The 13,367-nt window shown below is 42.7% G+C and overlaps 1 protein-coding gene across 1 annotated transcript; it reads left to right on the top strand.

Annotated features, from left to right (window-relative positions):
• The first annotated feature begins 6,590 nt into the window (after nt 1–6,590).
• Nucleotides 6,591–10,367, top strand: evx1 (even-skipped homeobox 1). The gene is made up of 3 exons (XM_080045659.1): nt 6,591–7,027; nt 8,009–8,244; nt 8,793–10,367. Exons 1-3 carry the CDS (start codon nt 6,661–6,663, stop codon nt 9,321–9,323), a joined length of 1,134 nt encoding a protein of 377 aa, XP_079901785.1. The 5' UTR covers nt 6,591–6,660; the 3' UTR covers nt 9,324–10,367.
• The last annotated feature ends 3,000 nt before the right edge of the window (nt 10,368–13,367 follow it).

Raw genomic sequence — 13,367 nt, 5'->3', positions numbered from 1 at the left:
AGTATGAAAGTATTGGAACGCAGGGAGTGTGTCCCAGGGACCGTTGCTGGAAAACCAATAATTTATTTGTCTGTGAATCCATAATCACTTTTTCAGAAGAAAGTATTAGGATGCCAAGGATCAGACTGGATGATTATTAAAGTCGCATTTTATGAAAATGCAATGTGACATAAATAATGGTGAATTTAAACTATTCCTAATATTGATATGGAATTCCCCCTTCAGATGATGGATCCCCGGAGGTTTGGCGGCACAGCCTGGAGGCTTTTCTCTGAGGTCATTATCAAGGTTCAACCCCCTGTTTGTACTGGCATCCACATTACGCAGAGAGAGAGAGAAAGAGCACATTTATTTCACGGCCTCAGCGCCTGAAGCCTGCATGGCCAAAGTAGGGAAAGGTCTATATAAAGTTATGCTCAGCTATAAATTTCTATCGTTAATAGCTTAAAATGTGTTATAAAACGGGCTGCTAAAGCGAACTACATGCAGTCAAATATCAGTCTTGTTGATGGCACGTGTTGGAAGTAGAAGGCTGTCAAAAAGTTGTCAAAACATAACAACCAATATGTTTTTGTGGTCAAAGCAGTGCACCGCAGGGCGGTCACACAGTTGACTTTTCCATATTTTCTGGAAGGGTGCCTGTGGTGTGATTATGAAGGATTGCATAAAAATAAGAAAAAAACCTGACCCACTTCATTTTCGGACATGCACACTGGAAGCCACTTTAAAAGCTCTACGGTTAACTGGAAATTTCCACTCAGAAGGTGTTCTTGATGGGCGCGTTTGACGGACGAGCTAGTTGTACATTTCAGTCGTTTCCAATTTCTCCAGTACAAGTCTTCAGTGTTGCGTTAACAGCCTGCTAAAGCTACTGAAGCTGCATGTGAAATCATTTATCGGCAGAATACAGGAATCCAACCAAAAATAAAGGTCTGCATTTTGTTTCATTCACACTTCAGCCGGTGCTCAATTTCACATCAGTTGTATTTTTGATTGCAGAGGCCGCCCATCTCGATGAAGACTGCGATGGTGGAATTCAGATAGAGTACAGTTTGAATTTCATCAATGTGGCTTAAGTCAGTTTCTAACCCCCTTTTCAATGAAAAACACAAAATATAAATAATTGAACAATTGAAATGCGCTGATTTATTTATTTATTCTCTGGAGACAGTGCACTTTGTGTCTTATTCTCATGTTATATATTATAATGTAGTTTTCTTTGTTGTTGGTAACTTTTACTGTCTTTCTATGCACCTTAAAGGAAAAGATCATTTTAATCTCGTTGTACATTGTATAATGACAATAAATGATTATATTCTATTTGATCAGGATGCGATGTGATCCATCTGCTTCTTTTTTGTTTGTTTGTTTGTTTGCAGCCAGCACAAAGGCCGAAATGAGATTACGTGATTCTGATTTCAGCTTTAGTGGCCATGTACACCACAAATATACGAATAAGATTAATTTCAATATAGACTTAGTGCTGCCTATATGTAGAAACATTACTATGCGTCAAATAGCGCAAAGCAAATGCATATACCTGTTTATGCATGTCAGATTGATTCAATTTCGGGGGAGGGGGGAATAAAAAAATATATACGCACACTGAACACGTGGTGCCGCTTGCATGTGTGTAAATCGGTTTAATTCCGCTTATTTTGGCTCAGAGAATCAGTCAACAAAAAACGCAAATAATCTTTGAGGACCTAACAAGTGTCAATATAAACAATCGGCAAAACATATCCGAACTGCGTACACAATTGGAGATATTGAGATATTTTGAAATCGACTGCGAAATATTTTAAAAGCAGAAGAAGAAATTTCCGTTTAAAATATTTTTTTGACTGTGATTTGTGTATTTTAATTAGTTCGAAAAGCACAATCCACTTCTTGGAAATGTAGTTTATTGTTTTCGTGAGTTCGTAAATCATTTGTGATGTAGGTTATGCTTTGTGATTGATACTTTTAACAAAAATATTAATTCAATTACAATTGTGCTCCGATTCATGTGCTCATATAATGTAACTGAATACAGGCAACGGGTAAACTAAATTCTCAATTTCACGTGTTACAATTAGACTACATTTGTCAACTAATTTGTGGCAAAAGGCCGGTTTGATACTGAGTTCAGTCTTCCGTCGGGAATATGTAGGCTACAACACACTATCAATCGCGTGCTAGATCCCTTCAGTGCCAGTTTGCATGTTACATTGCACCCATACAACATCCGAACCCGAAAAAAAGTTGAAACCTAGCTTCAGAAATACGAATGGAAAATGTCCAAATGTAGGCTACCTCTGGCCCATTATTGGCAGCTTTACACATTCTTAAACAAGACTTAAAGAAAGCATTGCTGCATATAAGTGAAATGGATATGATGACAGAAACGCTTCCTAAAAATAAAAAGCCATTTGGGGCTAGACAGACTTGTAAATATCACCTTCCTCAAAGATGCCAGGGACTCACCGGCCAGTCTATAGAATGACATGCACTCTTGTGAAACGTCAGGGCTTTGCACCTGGTGTGTTGTCTGTGCTACTGCTGAATTGGTGGTAAGCCATACCCCACGATGTTTCCCCACTTTAATGGGGTAATACAGGCCTGATTCTCGGTGGCTTGCTAAGCCCTTCGTGTGATAGCCTGTGGGGATGGCAGGATGGAGAATGTAAGAGAGCTGATACAAAAAAGCGGATCTTACAGCGCAGATATATCCAGCTGTATAGTCATCAGGACAATGTTTCGCTCCAAGGTCAGCGAGTTAACTCTCTGGTAGCTGCGTCATCCCGTTTCAAGGCCAAGTTGAAGCAACAGAGACGGGAGGGGCCACGGTAATGAAGGAGAGGCTACATGTTATTTTCTTCCAGGTTCTGACTCTTTGTGTGAAACGGTGCACCTCAGCCAGCTGCAAACTCCACACCCACCAAACCCATTCATGCGCTCTTCTACCACGCACTGAAACACTTTTTGGTGCCAAAAGCAAATATTCTGGAAGGTCTGCAAGACCAGGGCCCATGGAATGAATTACATGCGTACTGCGCAGGCTCCATGGTCAAGTTCAAGTTTGGCTGGCTAGTAAAACTGAGGGGGCGCATTCTGCAGTGTCTGCCGTGGGGGGCGCTCCCCCTCTTTGATCTCCTCCTGCAAAACTAGACACTGAAGCAGAGCCATCGACGCAGTCCCGCTCTCTGCACTTCTGCCACAAAGAATGTGCAGGATTTGGAACAATCGTTTGTCTGAAAGTTTACTGAGGGGATGCACAGCATGGCAATTCCTTTATGTAAATAGTGAATAAAAAAAAGGTTCAACAATCAGGAAACTGCCCAAACCCATCCGCTGTCCTTCACTATCTAAAACACACATAATATAAGTGGTACTACTGTAAACCTGCAAGGTCAATTATCTGTTGCGCAAAACCCTTCCAAGTGTTATCTACGGGTGATCACAAGATCCCATCTGCCTCGGCCAAGAACCATTGCATAACTCATGGTAAGTAGCAAAACCACGGGACCTTTGTCATATTTGGGCACTTTACTAAAATACTCCCTGGTAACCCATTTATATGATTTCTATTAAATTAAAAGTAAACCAAGTCGGTTCTAATGACTAGAAGGAAGTTTTGAGTCTAAATAATCTGCGAGGTTTCCTGTGTGATGGTCTGCCCAAATCAAACCTGTTAAGTTAATTTTTAAAATACACACTATGCAACATATTGGCAAAACACATCGATTTGAAAGAAAGTGCTCAACATTAATAAGAAGTGATCAGTTCATTTAATACGTCATTTTAACTAACCCAGGCAATATGAAACCGCCAGGTCAATAAGTTACAAGAGATGAGTAACTTTTGTCTCCGTGCCACAAAGACCGGAATGAAACAAATGCAATATACCCTTTCCCTTTCAGACTCAATAAGATGTGCATGTGTCGACTGAGAAGTTATGTCAGTACATTTCCATTACTGGTTCAATTCGCCCAAATTCATAAAACATTCGTGCATATTTTCTTTAATTACTCTTATTTTAGTCTGGTATGTTGGTGCTCTTTGGTTCTGCCTCCAAAACTAATATCCATCTGATAATTATTCGAACACCAACGGAGTTAACGTCACTGAAACATATTCCTCATACAACACATATTCAAATGTACATTATTTTGAAGAGAGAGAGAGAGAGAGAGAGAGAGAGAGAGAGAGAGAGAGAGAGAGAGAGAGAAGAGAGAGAGAGAGAGAGAGAGAGAGAGAGAGAGAGAGAGAGAGAGAGAGAGAGAGAGAAGGATGTTGCCTAAACTCTTAAAAGCAGCAACATCAAACCCTCAGAGAGTGAGGGGAAGAGGGAGACAGACAGAAAGAAAGAGGGCGGGGGGGGGGTTACTTTACTTCTTTCCTTTGCTGGACACATGAAAGAGTCGAGGGAGAAAGCCAAAGGAATTTCCCTCACTCCTTAGCTAAGCTGCCGGGTGGGGGGAGGGGGTTCGCCGCCGTAGCCGCCGGGGTCTTTTCCTTCTTTCGGACAGGCGAGGGCGCACAAGGACAGCGGAGGCTGCTGGAGCACCGCAGCCCGCCTCCCTCTCTCACATGACTCCACCTCTCTACACAACATCATGGCCGTCTAAGAATAAGCACCATGCACTGCAGCTGCACAACTCCAAACAGATCAGAAATTGAAGGGGGAAAGGCTGTTTTATATAGGGGCACCGTACGATCAATGTCGCTGTGATGTACCACGGTTTAAAATGATTACATATGTGAGGACAGAGCTGAGCAACATGGCTGACAATATCATTATAAGTCATATGTCAAGGCAAATGATCAGGTGCAGGTCTTCATTGCAAAGATGCTGCCCTTGCTTTTTTTCCATGGTAGCTCCCATATGCAATTGTTGCACCCTCTGCCCTCAGACCCTAAAGGTTCGACTGAGGAACAACTCCCCAAACACTGGGGGAGAAAACGAGTTTGAGCAAAGTGAACTTGATCACATCCTGATGAGAAGATGTCATATGATACATTCTGTGCACCACATATATTTTACAGTTCAACACCAGGGTAAACAGAACTGAGCAGGAAGATGTGTGATAAGTGCATCATTTGGTGACATGAGTTTTTGCTGACTACTATGTACATTAAAGAGGCGTCATATCACTGCCTCTTTGTTTTAGCATAGGGGGGATATTTTTTAATATTTAAAAGGCATACTAGGTCATTCTGGAGAATGTTTTTTGAAAAATCACTTTGTCATAATCAGTGAATATCTCCTCACAATCTGCTACCTGTCTGTACTGTGTGTGAGATGAAATAAAATCTGTGCAAAAACACAGCCTAGGCTCTGTAAACTGATATGTAAACAAAGGGAATACTAACAAAGAGGTCCCACTTTGTTTATATTCCCTTTGCTTGCATACCAGTTCACAGAGCGGCTCTGTATTAACACCAAAATATTTTTGAATGAAAAACATGCAGTTTTCTGATTTCTTACCAATTGAATATTCAAACAGGCTTACATGCATGGTAACACTTGTCTTTATCACTAGCTATAAGCATGACAGGCTACTACTGCATGGAGCTTTCTGCCAGGGCGCCGTTCTCTTCCACACTGCTGACTTTAAAGACTTGATGTCAAATGGCTTCTTATCTTAACTCTGACCTGCAGGACTTGACCTTTGGTGACTTTACTTGACTCCACTTTAGATGAGAGAGGCACTACAGACAGAGAGATGGGGAGAATGAAGTGAGTGCTGTGGTAGGGAGGGGGGGTTGATAAATGCTTTTTTTATTAATGTTATTTCTTATTATTTTCTCAATTTTAAAATACACTACAACTCTGCACTGCAGTAGTTTAAACCAATTACTGTTGATGTCAATTCATTAATGTGACACCTGAAAATGTTTACAAGTTATATTGGCCTTTTAAACATTTTGACCAACTTAATTAAAAAACTAAAAATAATAAACAGAATAGTAATACAAAATAATATTATTTTGAAACAAATAAAAAATAACGATAGATAGATAGATAGATAGATAGATAGATAGATAGATAGATAGATAGATAGATAGATAGATAGATAGATAGATAGATAGATAGATAGATAGATAGATAGATAGATAGATAGATAGATAGATAGATAGATAGATAGATAGATAGATAGATAGATAGATAGATAGATAGATAGATAGATAGATAGATAGATAGATAGATAGATAGATAGAGCTATTTCATAGCTTCTGTTGTGCCCCCTGACTCCCACCCCCATCTCAACGCTGCCATTGCTCCGTCTGTTTACCCATATCCAATCAATGCGCGTCGTCATCAGGGAGGGGGACCATCATGACGGCTGGCCTATTAAGAATGACAGCTCTGGGGAAAGAGAGAGAGAGAGGGTAAATGGTGATCCCTCCCAGAGCTCCCTCTGCGCACTCTGGAGCGCTCTTCTCTCAGGGTCAGACCGGATTGCATCCCCTTCTTTTTCCAGAAGCCTCTCCTTCTCTTTGGAACTCAGCCCCCCTACCCACACACCCACCTCCACCACTACTACATTCACACACACACACATACATACAAACACACACACACATACACACCCCTCCAACCTGAAAATCATCGCCTCGGTTCTGACGGCTCGCACTCTCCCGCGAAGTGGAGCTTTTTTTAAGTCGTGCATCGTGATGGAAAGCAGAGAGGAGATGGTGATGCTGGCGGAGGGAGGAGGTCAGCTTGGCAAGAGCGGCTCCAAATCATCTGAAGCCAGCGGGAGCCCGGCGCGAGAACCGCAGGGGAAGCTGGGCCACAGGAGCTGCCTGAGCCCCGGTGCTGCGCCCTACTCCCGGGACAGGACGGAGGCGATGGTGGAGGAGAGCGCACGGAGGAATATGTGCGCCGACATGAGGCCAGTTGGCACGTCTTCCTCCGGAGAGAGGCATCGGACTGATAATCTCCGCAAAGACGGCAGCAGCTCAGATACAGAGTCGGACTTCTACGAGGAAATCGATGTGAGCTGCACGCCTGAACTCATGGACTACCCCTCGGCTAAAGGTAGGCGATACGTTTGGGGCGCTGAATGCCACTGCGGGTTTTTTCTGTCCATGCATGGTTGTGCTAATGAAGTTGATGAATGCCAACGTGAATTATTATGCCAAAGAAATATGCCAAATATACAACCAGACTTCTTGAAAAAATGCATGAATCGTATTGACAAATGTGCAGCGAAATCGAAATTGTAAACATGTCCTCAATTAAATACATACAATGAAGCCGAAATAACAGCAACATATAAGGAGTCGTGCTGCACAGCTGTTCTGTCAAGTGACCAGTGTGGCTGGAAACACGCTGAGGTGACACCCACAACCTAACCAGGCATTTTTTCCCCCATCCTATACTTTGACACTAACTCAACTCATACAGTAAATTCAGCCTATACAGCACGAGGAAGAATGTAGGATTTTATGTAGACCACAAGCAAAAACGTCGAGTGCATGCCACTAACATAGGAATTTGTGTGGCGTATATATGGCATCTCCAAAAAGGAACCAAGATTGTATGCTGCAAATGTGTCACATCCGAAATTATATTAAAAAAATAATTAGTGGGCTTATAGATATGAGACATTAGCTGCCTGTTTGCCTCACACCAAAAGGATGTCAAGAAGGCCAGCTAATGAAAACTGCACAACCACATTCACCATTATTTTTGTTATCTGAAATGATGGTTCAACATCAAATACATAATTAACTATATTCCAAATTTAAAAAAAAAATGCAGGTGGTTGTTAGGATTCCTCAAAATGAGAGCTATGTGTCAGGAAGGCCCTTGATGTTAAAAGTGGAACAGTGCAGTTAAAATAATGAATTTAGCCTATAGTCTTCAAACGCCATTCTTTAGGAAAATAGCTTTTTAAAATATGAAACGAATGAAAGAAATTAAACGGTTTGAACGTTAGATTATTCTACCAAATGTGTTCTAATAAAATACATGCTGATCATATCTGATTCATTATTTTTGCACACTTATATTCAGATCGAAATGGGGATTCTCCAGGTCACCCCAGTGACACTGGTTCTGACCCGGGGAGGATGATGCCAGGCCAAGGCTCTATGTCCTACTCAGCTGACCAGATTCGTCGGTACCGGACAGCGTTCACCCGGGAGCAGATCGGACGGCTGGAGAAGGAATTTTATCGGGAGAACTACGTGTCCAGGCCGCGGAGATGCGAACTGGCGGCCGCGTTAAATCTACCTGAAACCACGATCAAGGTATAAGGTCACAGATTGTCTCAAATAGGGGCAGAACTGGATCAGGCCTCCAGCTGGGAGTATGTGTGCTCATCTGTTGTCATATTGTATTTTTTAAAGATCTTCCAAAGCTAGAGAGCTGCGAAACTGTTATTTCCTTGATTATTTGATTCCAAAAGTACATTTTATTAATATATAGACCTATACAGAGAATGTAGAAGAAGAAACACCACATAAAATCAGCCAAAATGCCAGGAACCAAGAATAGCTCATAACCAAATGCAGACTGGAGAGGAAAGGCCTGGATTTTGAATGATAATTATTATTATTATTAATATTATTAATTTATTTCAGTTGACAAAATAACAAGTCCAACCTGTAATTGGTTTGTTTACAGTGAAGGTCCGCATACTAAAACCATGTAATCAAAATCTCGCCCTTACCCAAATCCGTGCGTAAAAGCTTAACTTCTGTATTCGCTACATTCCTTTTGTTATTGTTAGCTTGTCTCTTGATCAGTGGGGCTGGCTGTGGTTAATATTTGACTCGGTGTGTCTCTGTATTCACAGGTGTGGTTTCAGAACCGCAGGATGAAAGACAAGCGCCAGCGTATGGCCATGACGTGGCCTCACCCCGCCGACCCGGCCTTCTACACCTACATGATGAGCCACGCTGCGGCCACGGGGAACCTGCCCTACCCCTTTCCAACGCACCTGCCGCTGCCTTACTACTCCCACCTGGGCATGGGAGCGGGCTCTGCACCGGCGGCCAGCCCCTTCCCCAACCCCCTGCGCTCGCTCGACAGCTTCCGGATGCTGTCTCACCCCTACCAGAGGCCGGAGCTCTTGTGCGCCTTCAGACACCCCTCCCTGTACCAGGGGCCGCCCCACCACGGCCTGGGTCCCGGGGGAAGCCCCTGCTCCTGCCTAGCCTGTCACTCCAGTCAGTCCAACGGGATCTCGACCAGGCCCGCCGCCTCGGACTTCGCGTGCTCCCCAACCAGCAGGACTGACGCTTTTGTCACTTTCACGCCCTCAGTTCTCAGCAAATCCTCACCTGTGACGTTAGACCAGAGGGAAGAAGTCCCTCTGACAAGATAAAAACGACAACAACAAACCAAGTCTATCATAAGCCTTTGCCATAAGCTTTCTAACCTAACATTACATGATTAGGAACTGAAACAGCATGAAGAGGTAGGCTATAGCCTGATGTGTTAGCCAGCTAAAAATAAAAACTTCCAGATCTTCTAGCTGAAGATGACGTTTACGCACAACGGATCTCCAATTACTGACAAATAATAATCCCATTGCAGAGCCAGGACATTGGGTTGAAATATGACGGCATTGACAGAAATGCAGATTTGATTTTTTAAAGAAGATTAATTTAATGCGTGAGGGAGGAGAAAAACGTTTAAATATCAGTGATGGATGGCGTTAAGTTTTTTATTTTTTATTTTATATCATTACTTGTCTCTACGCCTACATTTCGCCCTTCATATGCTACTGTTAGTTAGACGAGAATGATGCTTTCCATCTCTCTTTTTAACAAGGGGATTTGTTAACAGACTGCGGCCGTCTCATTATAAAAACAGCTCTACAAATCGCGGGCCCTCCGCGGCGGCCCGGGCAAAATGTGCAGATGCTAGGGAAAAATTAGTAAGTGATGTATATGTACGACCCGGTGAATTTTGAGTGTTGAATTAATGATAATACCAGGAAGGGGATCGTTACTGCCACAAAAGGTAACAAGGCGCCAAGGGAACGGATTACTACAGCCAGCACGGTTTGAAAAGGAGGAGAGGGGGGTGAGGAGGACCCAGAAGAGGATGGAGAGACCCAGAGGGAGGACAATCACTATGGGGGGAAAAAGTGAACATTTTTGAGGCCATCAAACACGCTTTTTTAGTTTCCTCCCTCAACGAGATGAGAGCCAGTTCCTTATGATGAAAATGTGATTAATATATTCCTATAGGCCTCTTTTTAAATATAGTTCTCGCTTTGCACTTCTACAGTGGCACCGGTGTAGTTGGGATTTTTGTGGAGGAAATGGACAAACAAATAACTGAATTATCTTTTCTCTTGTTGATGTTTTTTATTTGATTTTTCTGTTTTCTTTCCGTTTAGTTTTTTGGGGTCCGGGTTGTCCTCAACGTCTAATTTGCAATAAACACTGTCAAATAATGCATCAATAGAGTGTGTGTCTTCTAAACACCTTTTTATGAGTTGTGTTAATATCCAGAGCCCGAATGCAGACGGAAGGGAAATTCAAAGAAAAGAAAATCTACCTTAATGCTCCTCTAATCCAAGACAAGAGAAATCCTTTACAAACAAGTTTTGCCTCCCTCAGGTCATTTCGTTTCGTTTCGAGGCTGTTAAGGATGTTCTATACTCACAATTGGCTCACCGCCCCCACCAACCCCACATTCAATAATAACACTAATTTTCTTCTAAAGTGGTCGGTGTCAAAAACACCCGTGTGCCCCCCCATATCTCCTGATGGGACCGCTAGATTGACCGTGACAGTTAAGTGGTCCCCGGGCTCCGCTGGCGCTCCTCATATTTTCTCTCAGACCACTTAATAGACACGACAGAATTAGTTGTCGGAAGATATTGGAAATGCAAAGAGATCGATGTTTCAGCGAGGGCCCGCCACCAATCAGCGGGGTTCTTAATTGGTCGGCTTTGGCCCGGGGCTGCGCAAATTAAAATTGTTTTCCGAACGTAATAGGCTCGCCGTGGAGCTTGTGTCTTGCGGAGAGACACACAAATAACATTAAAAAGAAAAAGATTAAGTTCGTATATGAGATAGATCACAAGCTATTTCGGAGAAATGGCTGGCATTAAGCGTGGGCCCTCCAATGCAACAGGAAAAAAAATACTGGCCAATTGGGTCATTATGGCTACAATCTCACGCAAAGCAAAATTGCATTGTTTTCTGTAAAAGATGATAAATACAATCCTGCAGCCTTTATGAATAGGAATATTAAGCCAATTACATTAATTCAACTTTTTTTTAAGAAATGTCCATTCACAATATTTTCATAGTATCTCCTCTATCAAAAACAGTCTTCTTAAATCACATTTCACTGACACTGGGTTGGATGTTCTTCCTCCTCTTCCTCTCATGCTTCCTGATGTAAAAGGTTAATCCTAGTCAGACACTACTGCACCCACACACCCTCCCTCTCTCTCACCAAACTGCCTCCCGCACGCGCGTTTGATTGATGGCCTTATTAACTGCAGTTCTTGTAAGTGTGACCGAGCTGATTAAAATGCATATGTTTGGAATAATACACCGTTTAAGCCGCCCGGGTCGGGGCGAAATCACAAGGCAGATTTATGTAAACTATCAGCCGGTGTCTTTATGCCTGATAGGGACACGGGTCATGCAGGAAAATGGTTTTGGTTTGTGCATAATAAAAACCCTACCATAAAATAAAGATGAACGGACCAGGCAGAATATTCAAAAACGCGAAGGATAGTCTCTCCAAAATCCTGTTTACATGGCGGGCTATTTTTTTTACCAGGCTGGAGATGGACTTGGAGCTGACTTTCATTTGGTCACACAGGAGCGGCACTGTTACTATACGAGCATCTTCTAAAACCCCGCGTCACACTGTGCCAGAATGACACATTAAAGTGAGGCGAATTACAACCACATTTACGCAGCAACGCATATGGATCTCCATCTCTGTTCACTAAACTATATGGTCGAATCCTCGGCGGCCTAATCCGGCATCAACATGCCATTTAATCGGTGAAAGACTGCGTATGACTGAGCTACCTGATATGATGGACTCGTACATTGCGCACATAACACCAATTACATCAGCCTTATAAGATCCTATTTGTGAGAATTGGCTCAGGAAACCCCAGCTCCCACAACTATAGCACAAAGCGTTTTGATAGGGGCGGTGCAGTGCAGCTGTCCGCCGACAGCAATTTAAAAAAAAAACACCAAATGGATCTGTGGCTGCTGCTACCGCCGTTTAAATTGGATTACATCCTAATTTACAGGCCCTTGTCGTAACGTGAGGGGGCTGGCGGAGGCGTGGACGGACCAATCACACAGTAATGATGATGAATGGGAGATTAATTCGCATACAAGCAAGACAATTTAAGCCTTCATCTGTTTAAATAGGCTTCCAATATCATTTGGAAACGGGGGTCACGTTAAATCAATCTGGGGACGCGTGAAAGTCGTTTTCGGCGGCGTCTTTATCAACCTTATTTACGGTGCACCGGAGACAGCTATACGCAGCTGGAAAATGGGGCCGGCTGTTACGTGCTTATGTGACATACAAGAGCAAGAAAAACAGAGCAGGATGGATTCGGGAGACAAAAGAGATTCTTGAATCCTCCTCTAGCTGTTGAAATCAAGTGGAGCCGGAGCCGTTTCTGTGCACAACTGCACATTCATGTTAAAGAAAATGACCCCCATCTGGGGGAAAAATCAACATCTTTAATCCAAATGTTTTGCGTGGCAGAGGTGTTGTGCAAAGTTCATTAGGGCAGGCTTTATAAACAAAACAAAAAAGAAACATCGAAATGCTAAATTAAGGGCCTTTGCATAATGTATGCAATATGTTGCATCAAAATAGGCTACAGACAATCTGGGTTGCGACAGGCTTTATGTTTAGCCTGTAGAATATTTAATAATGTCTCTCCAAACTGCAGAGAGGCAAGGCCTAGCCTACACACCGGGATTTCTTATATCCACACAAAGCGGTTCATTGTCTCAGAAATACCCAAAACCTTCAACATCCTTCTTGTATGTCCACTTGTGTAAACTTTACACTATCCGGCAACACTATAGTACATTTGTATTGGCCTAGATAGGCCACTAAATCCAACAAGCGCCAGCACAGTATAGGCCTATTTCGGCGGAGAAATGAACCCAAACGACACCTCGCAACAATGTATCAATGTATAGCGGAAAGCCACAGAGAAAAGAAAATAGGAAACATAAAATAAAAGTAAAACATTCTTACATTTGCAAAGGTTGGCATTCGCTATTTTACACCTGAAATGTTGCGACCGTGACATTATTACTACGGCATGACATGGAAACAGACCAAACGAGAGTGACTCTTGCTGTTTTTTAAAAATCCCTCGTATCAAGTTGGAAAGTTCCATGTTAAGGGG

Source organism: Ammodytes marinus, assembly GCF_949987685.1.
Source record: "Ammodytes marinus genome assembly, chromosome: 17".
Lineage (NCBI taxonomy): Eukaryota > Metazoa > Chordata > Actinopteri > Uranoscopiformes > Ammodytidae > Ammodytes > Ammodytes marinus.
Note: the sequence above shows the minus strand (reverse complement) of the source record. Positions and strands in the feature narration are given on the sequence as shown.